Source organism: Myotis lucifugus, unplaced genomic scaffold (genome assembly GCF_000147115.1).
Source record: "Myotis lucifugus unplaced genomic scaffold, Myoluc2.0 scaffold_316, whole genome shotgun sequence".
NCBI lineage: Eukaryota > Metazoa > Chordata > Mammalia > Chiroptera > Vespertilionidae > Myotis > Myotis lucifugus.
Genome location: NW_005871364.1, coordinates 324,944 through 348,957, shown reverse-complemented (window position 1 = coordinate 348,957; position 24,014 = coordinate 324,944). Strand labels below are relative to the sequence as shown.

Sequence of the window (24,014 nt, the reverse complement as noted above, 5' to 3'; positions counted from 1 at the left end):
CCCCCCCCCCCCGGGGCAGCCCCTCGGTGTCTTCCTGCCTCGGCTCACTCTGCTGGGGGCCCGCTGGCAGAGTGACCTTCTGTGCCAGACGAGGCTCCCTTCACCATGTCGCCTGCCAGCCTCATCACACTGCTACGCCCGACTTCTGCAGGTGGGACCCAGGCTGGGACGTGTGTCCAGTCCTTCATTGCTGGTGCGCCGGCAAAGCACTCGGTCCTTTTGGGAAGCGACATGACACTGTGTGGCAAGAACCATAGAAATGTTGACTCCCACAGACTCCAAAAACCACCTCGGGAGCCGGGTCTGTGGAAATGACTTATCCCCAGCACAAGGCCTTGTGCCTGAGATGCACATCCGAGTCCTGTCTGTGGGGGGGAAAATTGGCACAAATGTGAACTAGAGGAAATGTCGCCGGTCGGGTGACAGGACATGCAGAGTCATGGGCAAGTACTGATGGCACGTCCAGTAAGAGCAGTAAAAAGGGAAAGTTCAGTCGCAGTCCTGGCAGAGCAGACAAACGCGATGCTCGTGCCTGAACGTTCTTTGGCGAAGTGAGAGGCCAGGCGGAGGGGATGGAGGTGACTGCCGTGTCATTTTCCAATGGAAAACCCTGGGCGAGGCAGGCCTGGGGAGGGTGGGGGGGTGCGTGAGGGTGTTCGGCAGGCCAGGTCTGGCATGTGGGTCGGGTACCCCGCCGAGGCTCCCTTCACAGCCACAGGCAGAGCCTGCCCTGCCGGCACCGTGCTGGGCACCGGAAGAAGGTCAGTGAGGGGGAGGTTGGCAGCGACACACCCCAGGACGCTGAACACAGACCGGTGGCCACCACCCAGGATCCCCTGTGGGTGACCCCAGCTGGCCGTGCCCAGCGTGGTACCAGAAACAGTGCCTGCCTGCTGGGTGCCTGTTAGGTACCAGGGAGGCCTGGCTCCTGGTTACAGACGGGAGAGCAAGGCCCCGTGAGTTCAGTCATTTCGGAAGCTCACAGCTAGTGAGTAGAGCGAGCCCAGGTTCAGAGTCGGGCTTCAGAGCGACACTTCCCAGCGCCATCTGCCCTCCCCACCCCACTGTCCTCGGGATCCACCAGTTGGTCCTTGGCCTGTAGCTCCTTGCTAGTCCCGCAGCAGCCGGGTGAGTGCAGCCACTGGCAGCGTGTACAGGGCAGTGGTGTGTGACTCGGGACACCTGGTTCCCTCGCTGGGCCTGCCAGCAGCTTGTGTGTGACCTTGAACTGTCCTCTTCCCCTCTGGGCTCGTGCACGCGGTTGGAACTTGCCCATCTCCAGGGCCTCCAGCTTCGCCTCCTCTGGCATGTTTCAGTTTCCCAGGGGCTGAAGTTTCAGCTCTTGACAGAACACAGCCCACCTTCTCACCAAAAAAAGCCTCTTTCCCGCTCCATCCAGAAATAAAGGCGGCAGAGAAATAAGCACAGCGGCCTTTTTCGGGAAACCAGAAATAGCTCCGGGCTCCCAGCGCGCTGGCTCTTCTGCCGCTATTTGGGGCCAGGAGCTGCTGGCGTCCGTCGAGTTTCCCAGGGTTGAGCTGGAAAAGTCTCCGCCACCACAGTTCCTCACGTGGGCCGGGCCGGCGAGTCTCCTGCCCCCAACGTGCTGGCTTCGCTCGTTCCTTCACCAGCCCTCCCACTCAGCCCGGTGCCCTCCACCCAGCCCGGTGCCCTCCACTCAGCCCGGTGCCCTCCCACTCAGCCCGGTGCCCTCCACTCAGCCCGGTGCCCTCCACCCAGCCCGGTGCCCTCCCACCCAGCCAGGTGCCCTCCCACTCAGCCTGGTGCTCTCCACCCAGCCCGGTGCCCTCCACTCAGCCCGGTGCCCTCCCACTCGGCCCAGTGCCATCCCACCCAGCCCGGTGCCCTCGGTCCCCAGTCTGACTGACGTGACCGTCCTCGTCGCGGCTTGTCCAGTCTCTGCATCAGACAGCAGCATGTCCGTCAGCAGGGCCTTTGCGTCAGCTGTCCCTCTGCTGGGAGTGTGCCTGCCCCCCACGCAGGCCCATTCCCTCATCCTCTGTGTCTGCTCAGCGACGCACTGCCCCACACCCCGCGCCCCATTTCGTGCTTTTGTGTTCCCTGCCAGTGCCGTCTCGCTGTCCATTTTACCCGTCAGTGAGTCCGTCTCGCTCATCGTCTGTGAGCTCCACGCGGGCGGGCACCTGTGTTCATCACTGTATCTCTAGCCCAGGGGTGGGCAAACTTTTGACTCGAGGGCCACAATGGGTTCTTAAACTGGACTGGAGGGCCGGAACAAAAGCATGGATGGAGTGTTTGTGTGAACTAATATAAATTCAAAGTAAACATCATTACATAAAAGGGTACGGTCTTTTTTTTTTTAGTTTTGTTCGTTTCAAACGGGCCGGATCCGGCCCGCGGGCCATAGTTTACCCACGGCTGCTCTAGCTCCTAAGGGTTAGTTGAGTCCCAGCACGTTCTTTTGTTGCGAACGGTTGTTGAAACCAAAATAGGAACAGTAGTCGTTTCTAATTGTGATTTCACGGACACGTCAGGATGATTTTGGCTGCAAGTAGCCAGAAAGTGGCCCAGCAGTAAACATCAGTGTGCGGTCCGCAGTCTGGGGAGGGTCCAGGCCGAGGGTCATGGCTTCCTCTCAGCCCCTGCCCAGCTCAGGACTGGCTTCCCCCAAGGCGAGCCCAGGTGTCCAGGTGAGAAGGAAGGCCTGGGACGGGGGCAGGGCTGGGCGGGGGCTGGAGAGGGGAGTGAGGTGCTTGAGGGGAGTGAGGAAGCAAGACGAACAGGCGAGACTCACTGCATGGGTCGGAGCTGTTTTGGCTTCCACCTTTGGTTAGGTGGTGAGGCTGTGCGGCCGCGGGCACGCCCTTTAACCTCCCGGCCCTGGTGTCCTCCCGGGTTACTTCGCAGACTTGAGGTGATGCACAGCTTGCAGTGGGAGACATGCGCTGAGAGCTCAGTGCGCAGCCTCGATCCTGCGATCACTGTTAAGCTGATGCCGCGTGTGGTGGGGAAAGTCTCTAATGAGCCCGAAAAACACTCCTGTGTCTGGAGTGAAAATCAGGTTACGCGACTGTCCTGTTGTAAAGCTCTGAGTGTTAACGTCCACGCGCCCAGGTTAAGGCTGAGGAGGTGGGGAAGGTGTGTGGTTTTTACTCTTCTTTGGTCTTACAGTGACGGACTTCAGGTTGTACAGTTATATGTTGGCTTTGTAATTACAGGAATGTTATTAGGAGGTGCTGTGTGTGTGTGTGTGTGTGTGTGCTCACACATGACTGGAGTTTGGGGGCGTCAGATCGGGGGCAGCAGGGGCATGGGAGGTCGCCCCAGGGAGGTGCGTCTGTCCGGGGAGCGTGCTGACGGGCCTTTTCCTCTGTCCGCAGACGACAGGATCTGCTCGCCGCCCCTTCATGGAGCTCACCCAGCCCTGTGCGGGGGACGACAACCATGCAGCTTCCTTGGGAGAAGAAACGCCCTGACCCTTCCCATTTCAGGGGGGGTACCAACAGAACTTCTTTCCCCCCCCGTTTTTTTTGGGGGGGGGGGGGGGGGGGGGTCCCCCAGCCCTCCTTTTTTTTACAATTTGGGGGAGGGGCGGGTGGATAAAGGCCTTGGCTGCCGGGGAGGGCATGGATGGCCTGGGGTCCCGCTCCCCCACACACTGTGGAAATGGGTCCAGATCCCCCCGGGTGCGGCGCTGGCTGCTGTTGCGTCAGCGTGTGGCCCCTGCCCCACCCGCCCCGCCCCGGGGGCTGCAGGAGTTCTGCGTTTCCCCGTACCTGCCGGGCTGGGCTCTGTGGGTGGATGACCTTGCTGACTCCTCTCTGCTTCTCTCTCCCCCACCCTCCACCCACAGTTTGCAAAACCAGAGTGGCTCACGGCACCAACTCCCACGAGGTGAGTGGAAAGTTTGACCACCTGACAGTCTCTCTGGGCCCCGCTGAGTCTGCTCCTTCCACCCCTGCTCCTCCCCCGCCCTGCTCTGGTGGCTTGGTCGTCTGTCTGCAGCCTCCCCGGGCGCCTGTCCTTGTCCCCAAGGGCTGGATGTCTGTGCAAGACGCCACTTGAGCCCCTGCAGCAGCTCTCACACCCATCTGCCCTGCCCTTGGCTTTCCATGCTTTGGCCCATCGGGGTCACCACTCCCTGGTGCCTGCTCTGTGCCAGGCACTGGGCTGGGCCCCTCCTAGGGCTGCGGACCAGAAAGATGCCCTCACTGACGACAAGGATGGGTGGTCCTGCTCGTTTAGAAAGGGCAGGGGAGGAGGAGAGGGCACCGTGCTGCTCCCTCTCATCCATTCCTTACTCACCCAGCAGTCATTCCCGACCCCAGCTCGGGTGCCCGGGGAGGATGCTGAGGAGGGGAGCTGACCCAGAGTGGGCGACTGTCACTGAGCAGACAGCAGCGAGGGGTGGTGGGAGGCAAGTGAGGAGGCCCTTGGGGGCAGGAGGAGCAGACAGCCGGCAGGGGCTCCCTGAGGTCTTTGTGGCCCTCACTACCCTTGGGAGCCACACCTGGGACGTGGCCTGTGGCCCTCCACGCCCCCGGCACTGCACACCCTCAGGGGCAGTAGACGTTCGAGCCCCGGAGCAGGCCTCTGGGAGACCTGACCCTGGAGGTCCCACCGCAGTGCTCCCGGGGCCTCCTGACTAGACGTGGGCCTGTGGAGGATTTATGCGGGGCCCTGACCCTGGCGGGTATTTATGGGATCTGCGGTACATGCTGCGGTGGGGGCTGCAAGGCCCAGGGCACCTCTACCGTGGGAAGAACGTGGGGCAGGCAGTTAGGGCCTGCTGCAAAGGCCAGCGCCTCCTACAGTGGGAGCCCTCGTGGGCCGGCCTGGGCTCCGTGCCCGTGTGCTCTGTGCCAGGCCCCGGAGGGAGCAGCAGGCTTCAGAGCAGCCACCCTGCCCTCATAGGCACCAGCACGGCCTGCCAACCGCCCACCTGGCCCTTCCCACCCCCCCAGCGGGTCCTCTTTGTGTGAGGGCCTGGGGCCGTCGGGGTGGAAGGAGGACCCAGTCATGGGTGACGGGAGCAGCCCAGTCAGAGCAGCCAGCCTGCGCGGAGGGGGCCCTGCCGGTCGCACAGACCCGGCTGGGCCTGGCCCCGGCCCCGTGTGCGGCCGAGCTGTGTGGCTTGGCAGGTGGCCCAGCCTGTCCGAGCTCCTGGCCCACATGAGAAACGGATGGTGGCTGTGGAGGATAAGGGCGTCGCTGCGTGGGCTGCGTGGGCTCGGCACCGGGCGTGTTGGACGCACCTGCTGGTCCTCGCAGAGGGGAGAGGTTCAGACGGACCTTCAGGCAGTGCCTTCTGGGGAGGCTGTGTCACCCCTCAGCCCAGCAGCCCCCCAGCCCCACCCCCCCCCCGAGTGCTGTCTCAGGGAGGGCTCCTCTCCCACCCTCCCCCGGAGGAGGAGACACCAGGGGCTGGTGTGGGCTACGGGCCCTGATTCCTGGGAGGCTTTAGCATCAGAGGGGCCCCCTCCAGTGGGGTGCCCTCCACAGCAGGAGCCTGGGGGCGGGTGGGGCAGGCTCCTCACCTCCTCGGGTGCCTGCGGTGTGAGAGCAGCGAGGACCCCCTGGCTGTGTCCGCTCACCCTCTGGAGGGCACTCCGTGCGCCTGGCTGGTGCTCACAGAACCGTTTGGTTTGTGTGTTTGTAAGCCGAGGCGAGCACACTGTTTGCTCCACAGTTTGGACTGTCCCTCACCCGTTTTTAAACCAAAGCTCAAAGCTCCCCCGGCCCCCAAGCCTGTCCCTGGGGGTTGATGCTACCAGACAGGTGAGGAATGGAGCTTAGATAGAGCAAGTCCCTGCCGTGCTTGTGCAGTGTGTGGCGCTGGGACTCGAACCCGCGTCGGGCCCTCTTACCATCTCTTATTCTCCTCGAAGGCTAAGGAGACAGTCACTGTGGGGCGTTTTGTCTCCCATGTGACCTGGGTCTCTACTCTCTCCCCGTCCAGCTGAGCCCGGGCACACTGGGTGGCCCCTGACGTGGGGGCAGCAGGGGGGCAGCAGCAGCTGTCAGGCTGTATCCCCCCAGCAGCCTCCGGCATCGGCGACTCCTCTGGGGCCTGCGGGCTGAGGGATCAGCTGCGGCCGGCACTGTCGGCTGCTCGAGTGGGCCTGCAGGCAGCCTCCGCCGGAGCTGGGCGTTTCTCTAGCGTCTGCCCTCCCTCCCTCAGTCCCCTTGCAGACCCTCCCGTCGGGACGGCGAGCAGCATGTGCCCGTCCACATGTAAGAGGACAAGGCTGCGGGCTGGGCAGTCCCAGTCACGTTCCAGCAAGCCCTGAGCTTCTCAAGGCCGCGGTTTCCTCATCTGTAAAGGGGCTGATGACGTGCCCAGCTCCAAGGTGCACGGTGCCCGCAGGCGTCTCACGTCATCGTCAGGACAGGGCCTGTCCTGGGTGTGCAGTGAGCGGCAGCCCTCGTCATCGCAGGCTTTGACCCAGGCCTCCCGACTCCTGCTCCACAGTCTTCTGGTTTCTGCCTCTCCGTCCCAGGCCGTGTGGAGGGCCCTCCAAGGAAGTCATGAGGGTTGAGTAGCACACAGCCAGGGTCCGCTCCCTGCACTGCAGCGTGAACAGGGGGTTCGCAGTGCAGCCAGCTCAGCCCCGCATGGCAGGCCCGGTGTGCGGGGTTTCCAACCCACGGGAGTGGATTGGTCCCAGTGTTCCTCCGAGCCCCGCTCCACTCACCCCGCTGAGAGTCCTGCCGAGTCGTCAGGCCGGTGGCAGGGCCGGTGGTGCACCTTGTCTGAGGCGGGAGGGCGGTGCGCTGACGCCCATGGCCCTGTCTCCCCAGATGGCCATCGTGTTCAACCAGGAGGGCCTGAGCGCCATCCAGCCGCCCTGCGTGGTCCAGAACTTCATCAACCACAACGCTGTCCTCTACAAGGTGTTCGTGGTCGGCGAGTCCTACACGGTGGTCCAGAGGCCCTCGCTCAAGAACTTCTCCGCGGGCATGTCAGGTAACCAAGCCTCCCGCCTTCTCAGCTTGTCCCGAGCTCGGCCCGGCTGGACACAGCGTCGGTTGAGCACTAACCCCTGGCACCTGGGTTGTCTGGAGGGGAAGCAGTCGTCTGGAGGGTGAAGGAATTGTGTGCTGTAATGGAGAGATCTTGGAAAAGAACGAAACCCCCGTCCCATCCATTCGAACCACTGTAAACTCCGAAAAGCACCCCCACATTTTCTGTGCCCAGGTTGCTTGCTGGGGACCTGTGCCATGAGACACAGGAGGAACCTGCTGGAACGGATGACGGGCCCTTCAGGGGAGGGGAGGAGGGAGGGGCCCCTCCTGTTTTGAGGGCCCGACCACTGACTGTATCCCTTTTCCAAATGGGGAAACACCAAGCTGCTGGCTGCTCCTGCAGCCGCCGAGGCGGACGTGCGCCCTGTGAGAGGTCAGCGCGCAGGGCCACAGGGCTCCCAGCTGGGGCCTGGGGCAGGCGGTGGGCACGACACCTCGCTGTGCCCCACGGGTGAGGACTGAGTCAGTGACTGTGGTGGACCAGTGGGTGACGGTCCCACGTGTCCCTCGGGGGTCACAGCAATGGCGTCTGCAGGCCGCTGCCGTCCTTGGGGGCAGCTGAGGAGCCCTCAGGGAGGCTGGTGGCTCCATAAGCCCAGCTTTGCCTCCGCTGCTCCCCTGCCGCCTGCTGGCCGGGCCGTTTCGCAGACTGGCACTAGGATAAGGATTTGCTTGTGTTGAGGCTGCTCCCAGGAATGTCTTAGTGGCTCTGAAGGCATCCCCCAGGCACGTTCTGGAACCTATTGGAACGGTGGCAGCATCTGTGGAGAGTGGCTTTCCGGGAGGACGTCGGTGGCCGGCGTGGTTTGCTCAGCTCTCTGTGCACTCGGCTCCGCGCGGGAAACTCGCCACTGGCTGGGATGCCCAGCGGCACTACCAGCTGTCCAGACAGATGGTCCTCCTGAGACCTGCTGGGGCTGCCTGTCAGTCCTCCCGGGGCGCAGGCCACTCTCCTGAGTGAAGTTCAGCCGTTCTTGTCTTCCTCTCAGCCGTCTTCCCCTTAACGCACCAGAGCAGACACTTTGGATTGTCCTCCCGAGAGCAGGCGGCCTCCCAGCCAGGCCTGGGCTCCAGGACTTGAGGCCCGTGTAAGGTTCAGGACACCCCCGTCCTCACCCTGGTCCCAGCCCCCACCCTCTGGGATGGGATGACCTGGGGGTGGAGGACAGATGTCGGGAGGGGTCCTTTGGTGTGTGACTGTATACCTGCAAGGGGCATCCTTTTTATGATATATATAACATATTTGTATTGATTTCAGAGAGGAAGAGAGAGAGAGAAACCAATGATGAGAGAGAATCATTGATTAGCTGTCTCCTGCATCGCCCCACACTAGGAATCGAGCCCACAACCTGGGCATGTGCCCTGACTGGGAATCGAACCCTGACCTCCTGGTTCATAGGTCGATGCTCAACCACTGAGCCACACCGACCGGGTGCAAGAAGCATTCTTATCAATTGTGGGCCAAAAGGGGCTGACGTTTTTTTTTAAGTCCCTGGCTGATGGTTGTTTTTTTTTAAATCCACATTTCAAAAAAATATGTGCTTCAAATCTTTGGAAATGTATTAGATTAAGAGTAGCCATACCTTAGGTTGTCTCCTTTCTTTTTTCTTTAACACAATCACCCCGTTTCTTAAAGAAGCGCACCACAGTTTCCTTCCTTTCCACGCAGAAGTGCCCCCTTTCTCTCCTGGTTGCGAAGCGCTGGTCCATGTCCTGGAGGGCGTGGGCTCCACGTCTGTGTCTTCCTGTGGCCGGTTCCAGGTTGCCAGTTTGCCATAAAATGCGGACCGGGGCCGAGTGAATGAGCAAATAACACACCGAGCCGGTGGAGAAATGCCACTGGGTCTGAAACGGCCCCAGGGCTGAGTCCCTGTCGCTGTCTCCGGCACCGCCCAGGGAGCTGGCGTGGGCTTTGTTCTTTTCGCACGCGTGTTCTCCACCTGACAGCGGCCCTTGAAGCTGGACTGATTGACAGGGGGCCTTGGGCTCTTTCCCGCCCCACCCCCTTCTGGTTCCCGTTGCCCAGTGTGGTGCCCCGGCCTCACCTGTGGCGTGGGGAGCTGGGGGCAACCTGAGCAGGCTTCTCCGGGACACGGGGCGGAGGGGACGCTGTCCTGCCCCCACGGCTGCGTGCTCTTCGGCTTCTCGGGTGCACTTCCGGTTTTACGTTTTAATGTCTCTGAAGTCAGGGGTGTCCCACAGCCAGTGGCGCCTGGCAAGTCGCGTCGACTGAAACTGAAGTCAGGTTCTTGCGCAGGTGGCGTTGGCCTGTACCTGCCACCAGGAGCGCTTCTGTTCTCTGCCTGTGGGTCACTGTCTGGGGAGACCGCTCCCTGCCTGCACCCCTGCCAGGGTCGGAAAGGGCACTTCCTCTGCGGACACAGCGCCTTGACATGCTTTCCATCCGGGGCCTTGTTCGCTTGGGGATACAGACAGGAATGATACACTTTCCCATTGAGAGGGTCAGCGGGAGTTTTTCTGCAAAAGGCCAGATAGTAAATATTTCCAGCTCTATCATGGTTATCTAACGCTGCCACTGTAGCGTGGACGCACTGCAGGCACTATGTAAATGAATGGGCACGCTGTGTTCCAATAAAACTTTATTTACAGATGTGGTTTGCTGGTCTCTCGCCTAGAGCCTCTGAGGGATCCAGCAGTCAGCCACACGTCTTGCCCTCCCGGACTTGTGTTTTCCTGCACACGAGGAAAGAAATAATAAAAGGGTTCATTAAGGCACCAGATAAGTGGGTCCCGGGACACCACTGGGTGAAGGGAGCCACTTGGACAGGGCGGGCCCCCATGCAGAGGTGACCAGTGTATGGAAACCTGAACAAGACCTGGGTCACCATCCACAGCTCTGTGACACCCCCCCCACCCCCCACCCCACCCCCAGAGGGAGACATGAAGATTCAGCACAAGGGGCTGAAGGAAGTGTGGCGTAGCTCATGGCTGCACCACTGGTTACAGGATATTTGGGGCTAATCTTGTCATTTACTCTCCTTATTTTGAATCTGCTGTTCTCATCTGTAAATCGGGGGCAAAAGCACCCATATTTCTCTCATTGCCCTCCCTCCCCTGCCGGGAGGTGGTGATGGCCCTTCACCAGGAACAGTCGGGGAGCAGAGAGTGGATGGGTCCCCACATCCAGGGTGTTCCTGCCATCAGAGGGCCAGGGCCTGGCCAGGACCATTTTAGAGGAACTGGGTATCTTTTCTTTAAGGAAGTGAGCTCAGTGGGGCTGGGCCCGGCTGGGTGCAGGCGAGAAGGTGGGCAGTGCCTGCCGAAGGCCGGAGTGCCCGTCCCAGCAGCTCCAGCCCTGCTCCGGCCTCTGGCCTGGGGGCTTCTACCCCCACGGCTCACTCTTGCTGCTGGTGCCTGGAGTCGAGGTCGGTGAGCTGCTTGGCACGAGTCCTGCCGGGTGTTTATTTTCCCCAGGCTCCTCCCCAGGACCATCTCTCATGCCCCCGGTCTGGACCGGCTCTGATTGGAGCGACGGGAGGACTGTCGGGCACTCCTGGGCGGCAGGGGGCCTGTGTGCCTCGCTGGCAGGAAGCACGCCAGGTACATCTCAGCGCCTGCCTGCTTGGCCTCCGCCCACATCCTTCCTCGTGCATGATCATGGCATCGCCGTAGTCCTGGTGGGGCTGTTGGCAGCCAGAGCAGGTGCCCCTCGGCCTGGGCCCTGGCACACGATGGTGCTCAGCCTTCCTGTCCTGCGTTCAGGGGCGCATGGAGGCTTGGGGCCCGTGTCATGCCTGGGGGTTCATGGGGGTGATAGGCAGCCTTTTCCAGGACCTGGCCCCAGGCTCGTGTTTGCGATGCTTACATTCGGTGCCCACTCTCCCAAGTGCTCGAGAACATGTTTCTACCTGGCCGACGACCTTCGTTTCCTCTCCCACGGGTGAACACAAACCGGCCTCGTCGCTCCCATTAGTCTTGGGATCGGCCTGCCTGTCCCCATGGGATTGAGTGACATGGGGTGCAGTGAAGGTGGGCGTGGGTCGGGGGAACGGGGTGGAAGGAGGTGGAGGGCATTCAGGGGCCATGACAGCTTCCAGAGCCAGGCAGGCGGTTCTGTGTGCCTTCTTGGGTGTTACCTACAGACGCCCACGTTCTGATTTCCTATTTTTCCCCTAAAGAGTGGGGGAACCGCAGAACCCTTTGTTTTCAGCATTCACATGCCAAGTGCAGCCTCGCTGCTTCTCCGGTGCTCCCGGGAAAGGAGGCCAAGGGCAGACACCGGGAGGGCCGGGGAGGCTGGGCGAAGTGGCATTCCCGACCGCTTCATCCCGGCTGTGACAGTCGGGTGTGCGGCATTTCCTGTCCACATAGCCACAGACCCGGCTTTCTGATGCCGGGTCCACAGGACACGGTGTGGGGATGGGGCCTTCAGGTGTTGGAGAGAACCAGCCCTTACCCTGGTGGGCTCACTCAGTCATTTTTCTATGGGAAGGAAACTTGAAACAGGAGCCCTGAGCAGGCATGTGTCCATCCGTGGCGTAGTGTCTCCTTGGGGTGGGGGTGCCCGGCTCACTGGGGCCTCAGATGGCAGCTGCTGGACACTGAGCCTGAAGGCCGATGCGGCCACCGTCACTTGTGGCCGGGGCGGTGCTGCCCTCTGGTGTTAGGCGGTGGCGTCGCCATCCCCTCTTTGAGCTGCTAATCGGCTTCTCCGTGTGTTCGCTTTTTCAGACCGCAAGTCCATCTTCTTCAACAGCCACAACGTGTCCAAGCCGGAGTCGTCATCGGTCCTGACGGAGGTATGTCCCTGCCGCCCTGGTGGCTGGTGTGAGCCTGGGCGGGTGTGCTCCTGGCTGCGGGGCCCAGGGTCGAGCTCTCCCGTGGGCAGGGTCGGAGGGGCCTTCCCCAGAGGCCTCTGGCCTGCCTGCCCCGGGCCTTCGTGCTGACGACCTGCGTGCCCAGGCCCGCTCACCACCAGGTCACGCCCGGGGAGGTTTTCCAGCTCTTCCCCCTGCACGGGGAGCTCCCCAGTCAGGAGGAGCTTGATGCCCTGCTTTGTACTGATTTAAAGACGGGGTGAGAGGCCACGCCATCTCCTTTCACTCTCTTTGTCTGTGTGTGTCCGGGGAGTGTTAGCCACCCGCTGTCACTTCTGTGCTGCTGGGCTGCTTCTCGGTGGGTGGTGAGCTCAGGCTGCTGGTCAGTGTTGCTGTGTGTCAGGCTCCCTCCTGGATGCCCTGGGGCATTGCAGCCAGGCCCGGGGCAGGGCGGGCAGGGCAGCTCCGCTTTCCCGAGGGGGGCTGTGCTCGAAGGCTGGTGGCTTCTCCGAGCTCCCAGGGCAGAGCTGGGACTTGACCCCAGGCCCATCTAGTTCCAGAGCTGGTCCCCCAGGAATCGAGGACTTGTTATCTCACTGGGGACCCTCTGCTGGGAGCCCCTGCTGGGTCTCCTGCTCCCCGACTCGGCCGTCCTCCTGTTCTGGGAGGATTTGCCCGTGTCCCCTTCCCTGTCCTCTGGCCTCACCAACGAGCTCTAGAGAGACCCTGCCTCGGACCCCACTCCCTCTGTTCCACGTCAGGGCCTGTGCTTGCCCTGCCACCTCCTCCCCGGCCCGGCCACCTGTCTGTCTTTGGTTTCCGGTTCCCTGAGGAGCCAGCTGTGTGCTGGGGGTGGGCCGCCCACAGGTGTGGACAGGGCCTGGAGGGAACCCAGCGCCCTTCAGAATGGTGAGGGGCGTTTCTCAGTCAGGGAAGCTCCGGGACTGGCTGTGTGCCTGGCTGTGTGCATTAGGAGATGGAAATAAACTGCACAAGAAAGGATTTAAAAGCGGGGGGTGGCTGTCTGGTCTCCTAAGCTTCAGACACGTTAGGCGAGCCCAGTTCCCCGCGAAGCTGTCAGGCATTGCTCGGGCTGGCAGAGGGAAGCCGGCATTGCACAAGCTTCCGCGGACACTGTCCCTACACCGTGCGTGGCCTATTGGCTGCCGGGGCTATAGCTGATGCCAGGGCCCTACGCAGAGTGACCCACCCCAAGTGACCTTGGGTAATCCCGTCTCCCCCTCCCCTGTCTCTGTCTGTGAAGGGGAGGGGCCGCCCAGGGCACTTCTGGGGCCGCCTCTGGCCCTGTAGGGTCTGCGTTGTCTGCTCCCCCCACCTCCCCCCAGCTTATGGCTGCTGTTCGGGAACTCCTGGAACTGAAGGGAAATGCAGTCAGCTGTCCTCTTTCCATTGAGGACGCAAGCCTGCAGGCTGGCCAGGACCGACAGCTGCACCCCAGACACGCCCCACCCTCCTCCTGCCCACCCAGGGCCCCATCCCCTTCACCGTCCCCTGCAGGGAGCCCTGCCTGGCCTTGAAGCCCGTCCATCCACAGCTGATGCCCCTGCTCCCACACCCAGCGAGCAGACCCCAAACGCCAGGATAGGGGATCGGTCAAGAGTGTGGACACTGACTAGGCTGCCTGGGGTCAGACCCAGCTCCACAACATCCCAGCTGTGTGGCCTCAGGAGAGTCACTGGGCCTCTCTGAGCCTCGGTTTCTCCCTCCTGCTCCCTAGGGCAGTGCCAGGTGGGCAGGAAGTGCCAGCAGAGCAGCTGTGATGGCGGTCCACATGCACACGGCTCCCTCCCTCCTGTCACTGCCTCATTGCCCAGAGCATCATCGTCTCCTTTCTGTTTGTGCCACGGGCAGGACTTCCATGCCTTTATCTCGTCTGGGCGGCTCTTTGGGCTCAGATACTGAAAGGCTCCGGGCGGTTTCTGAGATTCCTTACTGAGCTGAGAAAGGCTTGTACAAACAGCGTGTCAGGAGACTTCGTGCTGCTGCAGCAGCCAGGGCTGTCGCTGCCAGGCCTGCGCTGTGAGCCTTGGACATTAGCTTCTTGGACCCTCACCACTGTCCCAGACGAGGGTGTCTGTGCACCCACTGACCGGGTGAGAAATGACCCAGAGGGCCCTGAGGCTCAGCACGCAGCGGCAGGACCAGGGCCGAGCTCCCGCGGGGCCGAGTGCCAGGAGGCGGCGGGCGGGGGCTCAGTGGTGAGTGCCCATCACAGCCCCTTGGCAAGTGTTTCCCCCATAAGATGCCAAGACAGAGGTCTGGGCATGAGGGGCCCTGCCTTTCCTGCAGAGGCGGGGGCGGGGGCGCTCACCTAGGAGCACGGGCGCTGCCCACGTGAGGGGCCCCTGCTCACACGGGTCAGAAGTTCCCGGTCGCCATGCAGCTTCCTGTGCTGGGACGGGGCCCTTTGTCCTTGGTGCCCAGGGCTGTCCCCAGCCGTCCGGACCCAGCCTCACTTTTTTAAAGTGAACAAGTCAGTGGCTTGGAGTACCTTCACCTGCAAAGGAAGCCCCGTGCCCATTGGCAGTCCCTCCCCACCCGCCCCACCCCCCAGCCCTGGCAACCACTCGTCTGCTGTTTGTCTCTGCAGATCTAGCTCTCCTGGGCCCTTCAGGTTCAGGGAGTCCTGCAGCATGTGGCCTGCTGGGCCTGGCTTTCTCACTCAGCCTCGTTTCCCAGGCCGTCCGCGCTGCAGCACGTGGCCGAGGACACTCCGTGTGTGGGTGACACATTCTGTTTGCCATCCGCTGAGGGACGTTTTGGCTTGTGGATCTGCCGCTGTGAGCATCGGCACGCAAATACCCACTTTCCGTCTTCTGGTTACACACCTAGGAGTGGAATCTCTGGGCCATAGGCAATTCCGTGTTTAACTTTGTGACCCAGCTTCACTTCTATTTCTGATGGGTCAGTGCCTCTTCGGCCCCTGAGCTCACAGTCCTGGGACTCCAGCAAGTGGGGCACCTCCCAGGAGGTGACACACAGAGGTGACACGGCGCTGTCCCCCTTCCCGCAGGCATGTGCTGTCCCTGCCACGTAGCTCCTCATGGTCCCCCCAGTAGTCGGGGTGGGAGCCTCATTGGTCCTGTTCCGCAGATGAGCCACGGCGTCTGATTCTCAGTCAGGGCACATGCCTGGGTTATGGGCTCGATCCCCGGTGGGTGGAGGGTGTGCAGAAGGCAGCTAATCGATGTTTCTCTCTTGTCAATGTTTCTATCTCTCTATCCTTCTCCCTTCTTCTCTCTAAAATCAGTAAAAACATTTTTTAAAGGACTTTAGAAATAGCCAATCCTGGTGCTGGTCTCTCCTACCCCCTTGTCTGAAGGTCTCTGTGGTGTGTGGCTTTGCGCCCCCCCACTTACGGCCTGACTCCTGTGTGTGTGTGTGTGTGTGTGTGTGTGTGTGTGTGTCTGGTGTGTTGGCAGCTGGACAAGATCGAGGGCGTGTTCGAGCGGCCTAGTGACGAGGTCATCCGGCAGCTCTCCCGGGCCCTGCGGCAGGCACTGGGCGTGTCTCTCTTCGGGATCGACATCATCATCAACAACCAGACAGGGCAGCACGCTGTCATCGACATCAATGCCTTCCCAGGTGAGCGGCAGGGGCTGTGTCCTTGGGCAGGTGACAGGGCAGCTCCATCCTCTCGGTGGAGCCTGGAGTAAATGCAGCCCCCACTGGGCCTCAGCCCTCCTGCCGATGGGGCTGCAGGCTGTGGGGAGAGCGAAGGTCGGGTCCGGACATCCAGCCAGGGTGCATGGTGGGCCCGCAAACGCCTGTTCTCTCGCCTCCTCTCCTGACCCTGCGCCTTCAGCGTTAGCTGCTATTGGCCAAACCTTAGCTGATCCCTGGGTCCCGTGGAGATGTGAAGAGCTGAAAGGATGCTGGAGGGATTTCCGTGGGCACCGAGCCGCCCAGAGAGGAGGAGTAGTCCCAGGTCATGCCTAGGTTGGTGCAGGGCTGTGCTCCTCACCCTTCCCAGAGCCGCGGTGCTCCCTGTGGCTGGCCCGTGCTCCCTGCTGTCTGCTGGAGCCCCGAGCGGGGGAGCACATGCGGGGCCCTCGTGGTCTCGCCTCAGCGAGGGGCTCAGCGAGGAGATACCACCACTGTTTGGGGGGCGTTTGCAGGGTGCAAGGAAGCCCTCACGCACAGGGAGGGCCCACAGCGCATCAGGCCGTGGGGGAGAGGGCTGCGTGCTGGGCTCCAGGAAGTAGTAACAGTGGGTGGCATCAATACCCGCCACACCAGGCAGCCCTGGGAGCTTTGCCAGTTTACGATGGTGACGTGGAGGCTGGGGGCTGGATGGTTTGTCCAAAGTCACCGCTCCCCACTGGTAGAGCCGGGATGGGCCTCGCTCCTGACCACAGGCGCCCTGCCTCTCGCTCCGGCTGCCTCCATCCCGGCTCTGCCTGCCGTCTGATGGGGCAGCGCCCAGCGGGGCAGTCTCGGTGCTCACTCTGCACCAGGGCATTCCCACCTCGCAGAGACGGAGGAGCCTGGCCTGAGCTGGTGCCCCCGGCTGGTTCACCTCTCAGTTGCAGAGCTGTGGGCCCAGAGCGGCCTGCACGGCCTCCTGGCCACCCTCAGGCCTCCGTCCCTCACCAGGAAGTACACACCCGCCCGGGGCCTCCAGGCCTCACCAGGGGACAGCAGAGCGGTTGCTGAGGGAACGGCTTGTCCCCTGGTGCCTCCTGACGTGACTCCAGCCCTTCCCACACTGTGTCTCTCCCCTAGAAACCTGGGCACGCCTGCTGGTGGCTCCCAAGGGGCCTGGGCCGCCTGCCCGTCTCCCCCAGCCCAGGGCTGAAAGAAGCCCGTCCTGGGTGGGGTGCCCAGCACCACATGGGACTCAAGGTGGGGCCAAAGGGCCTGCTCCAGACCCTGGCTCTGTCACTTGGAGGCCGTGCTCTGTGAGCCAGGATGCACCCAGCGAGGCCGCCATCACCACCTCCACCCTCGTGTATAGTCCCGTGTCCACCTGGTTGGCTCTTTGTGCCTCTGGGGCCAATCACGTGACTAACTCATCTGCGACACGGGACGGAGAGCTGTGAAGATCAGGCGAGGGGACGTGTGTCCATGGAGGCACTGTGTGTGCCAGCTACTTCACCCATTTTACTTTCCCTGTGGGCACAGACACGAGTGAGCAAATGAGGCAGCCCCGCCCTGCAGCACCAGGCAGGCCTTTCTCTAAAGTTCACGCACCCTGCCCTTCCTGAACCTTCGTGCGCACCGTGGTGGTGGGCGCATAGTGCGCGGGGCGGTGTGGGCAGTGCCAGGCCCCTCTGAAGCGGGCACACTGGCCTTCAGGGACACGCTTCATGTCCTCACCCTCGTTCTTGCAGCCCTTTGCCTGGTTCTTGTCCTGCCAAATTGGCTTAGGAAGGTGGGGGCACCCACCCCAGGTGGCATGTCTCTTGAAGTAGTTTTGGGGAGTCAGCAAAATCCTCGCCCTAGATTCTCATTCTGCTCGGCTCCCAAGGACGCCTGTGCTGACATGTGCGTTCGCTTCTGCGGAGGGAACTGCAGGCCCAGCAGTTTCTGTTCAGGACCCTGGGCCGCACTTGGTTAGGGAAGCCGCTGCCAGTGTGTGGCCTCGCGGGGGTGCTCCATCTGCCCCCTGGCTGTGATGCTCAGAGCAGGGGCACAGGCAGTACCCCGCAGGCATTTTGGGGGTGAGGACTCAATTTTGGGAGCAGCTGCTATGGGTCAGGCATCGCCCACTTTCCAGCCCCCTCGGTCGTGCCCACAGGAATCTCCCCGAGTTCTCAGCTCGCACAGGAGGAAGCTGAGGCCGGCCTCGGTGGGAAGGGGAGTTAGTGATTCAGAACGGGAGGAGCAGTGGGCCTTCGGTCCGACCACCTGATGAAGGAGCCTGTGAAGCGGTGCCCGAGAGGGAAGCGGTGCCCGAGAGGGACAGGTTGGGGAGTGTTTTCTCATCGGCTTCTCACACGGGGGCAGCACATTCAGGGACCAGCCCTTTGAGTCCAGCTGTGTAGCGTCCATCAGCCTTATCCTCTGTGCCTTCCCTCCCCGCGGGCCGCAGCTGCCTCCAGCTCCAGCTGGCTGAGCCTGTGCTGTCTGTCTCTCCCACCCCAGGCTACGAGGGCGTGAGCGAGTTCTTCACAGACCTCCTGAACCACATCGCCACCATCCTGCAGGGCCAGAGCGCAGCCACCGCAGCCGCAGCCGCAGGGGACACGGCCCCGCTGAGGCACAGCAGGCTCCTGGCGGAGCAGGCGGACAGCCTGGCGGGGCGAGCGGACGTGCAGCGCCAGCCCCGGCTGCTGCAGCAGCATGATGGGCCAGGACCCGCCCTGGACCGCGGAGGATGACGCGGGCGGCGTGGGTGCGGGAAGCACCGCCAAGCTGCCGCACCAGAGACTGGGCTGCACCGCCGCCGTGTCGCCCAGCTTCCAGCAGCACTGCGTGGCCTCCCTGGCCACCAAGGCCTCCTCCCAGTAGCCACGGAGCCCGGACCCAGAGGGCAGCGTGGGCCACAGAGCACGGCCACTGGACCAGCAGCCCCCAGTGGTGACATCCTCCTTAGAATTCCCAACGGTCTGATTTTTCCCCCAATTTTTAACCTTATTTTCTGTCATTATCTAAGTGAGGGGCTGGGGGGTGGAAAGAGCCCGGCGGTCCAGCTCCCAGAAGAGGGCCCCTGCCTAACTCCTGCCGTGCAGATCGTCACCCAGTTCACACACGCGTGTGCTTCAACACTAGGTCTGAGTGGAGGGGTGTGTGCACGTGTGCGATTGCTGTGCGTGTGCGAGTGTGTGTACACTTCCGTGTCTTGGTCTCGATGGCTGCTGCGGACCAGGCTTAGGCTGGGGGCGCTGAACGGAGCAAGTAGACGGTTCCCCTTCACTCCTCTCCAAGCCCCACCCCCAGGCCGGCCTCCTCTCAGCTTTGAGAGGAGTGGGGCCCAAAACCCCACAACGTATGCAGCTGCTCTTCCCAGAAGCATGAGCCACGGGGGCAAGAGGCCGCAGCTGCCGCTTGTAGGGAGGCTCCGTGCTGGGTCTGGGCTATGGCCGCTTCCTTCTCCCAGAGGGAAGGGGAAGGAAGCTTCCCTGGGGAGGCCAGGCCCTGGATTCACTGCCTCCCTCACGTCCAGTTCCCTGGAGCCCCTCCGCCCCTCACCACGTGCCCCACGCGGCCCCGCAGGGGCTTCTTCCTTGACCAAGCGCTGCTCGTCGGGACCCTGGAGCAGGCCGCCTGGTTGGGTCCCCCAGGCTGACCCCGCCCGTGCCAAGGATTTGTGCCATGACTTTGGGCAAGTCATTCTGAGAGTCGCCGGCCTCCGTGGAGACCAGAACTCTGAAGGGCGGGCTTGACGCCCCAGGCCCTGCGATGCACCTGCTTTCCCGAGAAGTGGACCTGGACGGACTCCCCCTTGGCGTCAAGGCGATGTGGGGTCCCCTTCCCAGGCAGGAGGAGCCGCCCGCCCCACTCTTACCCCGCAGACCCCGTCCCCCTCCTGTACTCACTGCAGCCCCAACCACTGAGCCAGCCAGCAGGGACCGGGGAGGGAGAGGGAGCAGCAGCCCAGAGGTGAGAAAACAATTCCCTCCCAACTAGCCACCCAGCCCTGGTGGCAGCACAGGCCGCCAGCTGGTTGTTGCATCCCAAGGTCCACGGCTGGCAGCCCCTCCTCAGAGGAAGGTTGTGTCTGTCCCAGGACAGTGAGCTCTGGGAGAGATGCCAGGACCTGCCGAGCGTGACCTTGGTCTTAGGTACCAGTTGGGTTTGAGGAGGAGGAAAAGGCCTGGCTGTCCCGCGAGGCCGGGAGGATGGCCGGAGGCTGCTGAACTGGGCACCGGCTCAGCGGGGAGCAGGGGCTGCCCGCCTCGGCCTGGGGTGGGGTGGCTGCCTTCAGAGCTGCCCGCTGTCCTGGACACGGGCCTGCTGACTAACCGCGTTTACACGACTGAGTGTGGAACCCCAATTACAATGTCCGCGTCACTCCTGGCTGCCTGAGCCCTGGGAAGCGGGATGCGTGGCCGCCTCTTGCACTGCTTTGTCTCCAGAATAAACTACTGAAATCAAACTGCACTGTGCATGTGTGTACACAATGTTGCCAGAAGTTTGTCATCCCCCAAGTCTTAATAAAATGGCTTTACCTTTTTTAATAAAAGTCTAACCCACTTTGCCTCCAGAGCAGGTGGGGCCTGCGGTGTGACCCCTGATGCCAGGCCAGGACCCTGACCGGCTCCCGTTCCTGTATGATTGATGTCACCTCAGTGTCACGCACGTTAGCGTCCAGGCCCCAGGTGTCAAGTTACTGCTTTCTGCTGACTTGGCGTTTTCCACTGGCCTCCTGCGGGTGGCGGGCACGGTCACTGCTTTTCCAGGAGTGGGAACCGAGGGGGTGGTTTGGCTTCCTAAAGGCAGGGAGCTGCCAGGGGTGGGAAGGGGCCCAGCTGCACCCACACATGTGCAGTCCTCTCCCTGGGCTGATCACCACCGTGGGCCAGCAGCAGCCGTCTCAAGGGATTTCAGGGGCCGTGGCAGGGAGCGCAGTGGAGGGGAGGGGCTGGGAGTGATGAGCGCCCCCCCCACCCCACCCCCGTGTCAGCGGGGTGCACACTGACACCATCCATAGGGCAGGTTTCCCCTCGGGCCTCCTTGTCACTGGCCTCTACCACATGGGGCTGTGGCCCTGCAGCATCGGGTGGCAACTGGCAGGGCCACCTTTTGGCTGAGGCCTTGGGTAGGTCAGAGGTCACGTGGGAGGCCTGTTCCCTGGGCCAGTTCTTGTGCCCATCTGAGGCAGGAGCCCAGAGGAGTCCCCGAGAGGGGTCCTCGCCCTCGGCAACAGGCAGGTGTCTGGGCTGGCAGCACCTGTGGGTGGGGCTGAGCCCGGAGCCAGCGGTGTCACCTGCAGAAGGCAGGCCCAGCTGGCGTCCCTGCATTCACGGAGGGAACCTGGGGAGAGCTGTCCTCCGCACCAGAGGCCGGGCTTGGGGGGCTGAGGGACCCGGCAGGAGGCTGTGGCTTTCCGCCAGCTGGGAAAAGCGGCTGTTCTCCGTCCTCGCCTGGAAGACTGGCCCTCACCCTGGCCGCTGGCCGTGAGCGCCACTGAGTGGCTGTCTGGGGTTGGCATCTGCTCTCCTCCGCCCCCTAGAAACAGGTCCTTCACCTGGTGAGGTCCTGGCAGCCCCGCTCCCTTCTCGGTCACGGCCCAAGGGCCCTGGGCCGCAGAGACCTAGAGCTGGGAGCGGGCTCCCCACCATGGCTCACCCCGAGGCAGAGAAGTGCATCGGTTCTTGACAAAAGTTCTGGCCTCCCTCTTCCGGCAGCCTGGCCACGCCCTGGTCCCACTTACACCTGCCCACCCCGAGCCCGAGGTGATGTGGCCTTCAGAGGCAGGGACACCCTCAACAGGCTGTTCAGAGGGCACTGGCGGACGGTACCACCCGGGCCCTCGTCCTCACCACGAGGGGCCTTTTCCAGAGTCGTCTCCTCTCCTTCTTCCTGCTGTCCCCAACCTGGCAGCCGGACCCCTTCTCCCTGGGCTGTGGAGGGGGCGGAACCCCTTCTCCCAGGACTAAGGGGGGCCCAGACCCCTTCTCCCAGGGCCATGGGGGGAGGGAGAGCGCGGACCCCTTCTCCCAGGGCCATGGGGGGAGGGAGAGCGCGGACCCCTTCTCCCAGGGCCATGGGGGTGGGGGCAGACCCTCTGCAGCTTCTCTCTCGAAAGGCTTTGTGCAGCAGGGTCTCACCAGGCTGGCAGTTCTGGTTTGGTGCTGACACCTGTGCTTTGTGACAAATGCCACGTGCTCCAACCCTGCTCCCAAGCAGCGTTTCCCAGAACCCCAAGCTGGCTTTCACCGACTCATGTGACATCCGTGCACCTGACGCTCATATGGACATGTCTGTCATATACAAAAGCACGGCCGGCTTCTGTGCAAGCCAACCGCACCTTGTCCACGGCTCTGTTGCAGGTTTGCCCGTGGGATTGGGGTTATGACAGCGCAGGAGGCCCCTCTTTGGGATGGGTCACTTCCGGGACGAGGTGTTCCCTCATTTGCTACCAAGTCTCAGGCGTGGATGTTCGACACTTGACTGACTAGCGGAAACCCTCGCCCGCTGCACGAGAGGCCCAGACTTGCCCGGCCCCGCCAGTGACGTGTGTTGGCGTCACCCTGGTTTCTGACCCAGTCTGCCTGGGCCTCTCGAATCCCCACCGGGACCTGTTAACCCCACTTGGTGGATGAGGAAACCGAGGCGCCGGGAACGCTCGCCGGAGCTCCCTCGCTGGGCTGGGGTGCCAACTCCAGTCTGCCGTCAACCCCCATTGCTGGGCGGTGGCTCCTTGAGGTCAGGGCTTGTCCGTCCACCTGCGAGCTCAGGGCTGCCAGGCCCACAGCAGCCGCTTCAGATGCCTGCCGAGCACTGCACAGCCCTGACACTCAGCGGTCCGCACCCGTCCCACGCACCCGCCCCATCCATCCTTGTGTGTGACCCTGCACCCCACGGTGAAATGTGGGTGTCACCCCTGCCCGTGACCTGGATGAGTCCTCTCACCCTGTGAGCCTCAGTCTCCTCATTCTCAAAGCTGAGACTGAGCCCTCGTGAGCCGTTAAATGTGCAAGAACTTCAGACGCCCAGATGCCTGTGCCCGTGCGGGTCAGGGATGGCGCTCAGGCCGAGGGCGCCTGTGGCCGTGTGGCAGGCGCTCCCCCCAGCACCACGGAGAGCTGAGGCGGTTCCCCACTGACCCCGCCTTTGGGGGGCCCAGCTCAGGTGTGGCTGGGAAGTGGGGGAGAGGAAGGAACCCGGGCCCTTTGCATGTGTGATTTAATCCCCACACACTTGGAGGCAGATGCCAGCACTCCGTTATACAGAAGACGGGACAACTGATGCTCAGGAGGCAGTCCTCTGCCCGAGGCCCACGGCTAAGAAGCTGCCCAGAAAGGAGTCGCCCCAGCGGAACGGGCCTCCCCGTCCCTTTGCCAGAATCCCACCCATCCCGCCCGCTCGGAGTCACGAGGGGGGAGGTTCAAAGAGCCAGGAGAGCCCAGAGCAGATTTATTTTCTTTTTAAGTTGTGTGCAGGGTATATTACAGTCAGGAGTGCTCAACGTTTCCCCGGGGGGTCAGAGGTTATTGCAGTTGTGCCCAATGGCTCTGATGTGGAAGGAAACTTCTAGAAAGCTTCCTGTGTTCAGAGAAAGGATCATCGTTTGAAGTCGTGGGGGTCTGCCCTGCAGAGGGGTGCCTGGGGGCAGGAGAAAAGGGGGGGGTGGGGGGGGAAGGCTGGGCCTGGGTCGCAGGCGGGCCTGGGCTGGGGCTGCCCTCCCTTCCGGGAAAGCAGCGGCACAGGTTCGGCCGGGCCGGCCCAGGACCACAGGGGGCCTCGGGGCCCTGGCTGGAGGGGCCCGCCGGCGCCTCACCCCCGCCGCAGCGCCTGCAGCTGCTGGGCCACCTTCTCCAGCTCCGCCTCGATGGCTGACAGGCTCTCCAGCTCCTGGTCCTGGGGGAGAACGCCGAGGGTTATGCAGGGACTGGCCCGGCAGACGGGTGGGGTGGCGAGCAGACGGGTGGGGTGGCGAGCCGGGTGGCCTTGGACATGTGGCTTTGCCTCGGAGCCTTGGAGGCCTCTGTGTACCATGGGGACCGTGATGCCACTGTACCAGGCTGCTCTGAGGAGTATTGTGCAAGGCCTGGTTCCTGTCTGCTCCAGGCCTCCTACCTGAGCGGCCAGGGGCCCAGGACATGGGCTAGACTGAGGCTGTGGGAACTGCCCGATCCACCTGCCTAGGCTCGGCCTCCTTGGTCCCAATCAGGGGCCTCGACAGGGTGGTTAAGGGCACACTCTGTAGCCCGGCTGGGTGCCCCAACCTCGGGAAGCGTCCAGGGCCCCAAAGCCAGGCCTGATGCCCATGAGACTATGCCCTCGAACTCAGAGCAAGAGTCAGCGAAGGCCACCCCCTGGCCCTGACTTGGGAGGGGTGGTCTTCCCAGGGCCCAGGGCCTCCTCCAGCTCCAAGGCTGTCGCCATCCCTGCCAGGGACCCCAGCTCCCACCCCCCCTCCTGTGGGGCTGCAGCTCTGCACCCCATTGAGCTTCTCACGTAGCCCTGGGCACGGCCAGGGCTTCAAAGCTCACACGGATTCTGATCGTGACAATGAGGTGAGCAGGAAGGAGCCCTTGCCTGCCAGGGGTACCCAGGAGGTTCAGAGGAGAGGGACCTGCCCAAGGTCACAAGCCA

General features: G+C 62.8%; 2 protein-coding genes across 2 annotated transcripts in view; one reads left to right on the top strand and one right to left on the bottom strand.

The window, feature by feature from the left end:
- The window catches only part of ITPK1 (inositol-tetrakisphosphate 1-kinase), a 112,266-nt gene extending 92,339 nt beyond the window's left edge, over positions 1–19,927 (top strand). Inside the window, 8 exon segments of the mRNA XM_023764087.1 lie at positions 3,363–3,382; positions 3,384–3,470; positions 3,835–3,876; positions 6,784–6,949; positions 11,701–11,768; positions 15,230–15,392; positions 17,895–18,049; positions 18,051–19,927. Coding sequence (XP_023619855.1) covers positions 3,363–3,382; positions 3,384–3,470; positions 3,835–3,876; positions 6,784–6,949; positions 11,701–11,768; positions 15,230–15,392; positions 17,895–18,049; positions 18,051–18,260 — 911 coding nt within the window. The 3' untranslated portion in view covers positions 18,261–19,927.
- A 3,265-nt stretch (positions 19,928–23,192) lies between these two features.
- Positions 23,193–24,014, bottom strand: part of CHGA (chromogranin A) — a 16,385-nt gene continuing 15,563 nt past the window's right edge. Inside the window, exons 6-7 of the mRNA XM_023764102.1 lie at positions 23,437–23,495; positions 23,193–23,276 (exon numbers count right to left, since the gene is read on the bottom strand). Coding sequence (XP_023619870.1) covers positions 23,193–23,276; positions 23,437–23,495 — 143 coding nt within the window. The remainder of the gene's footprint in view (positions 23,277–23,436; positions 23,496–24,014) is intronic.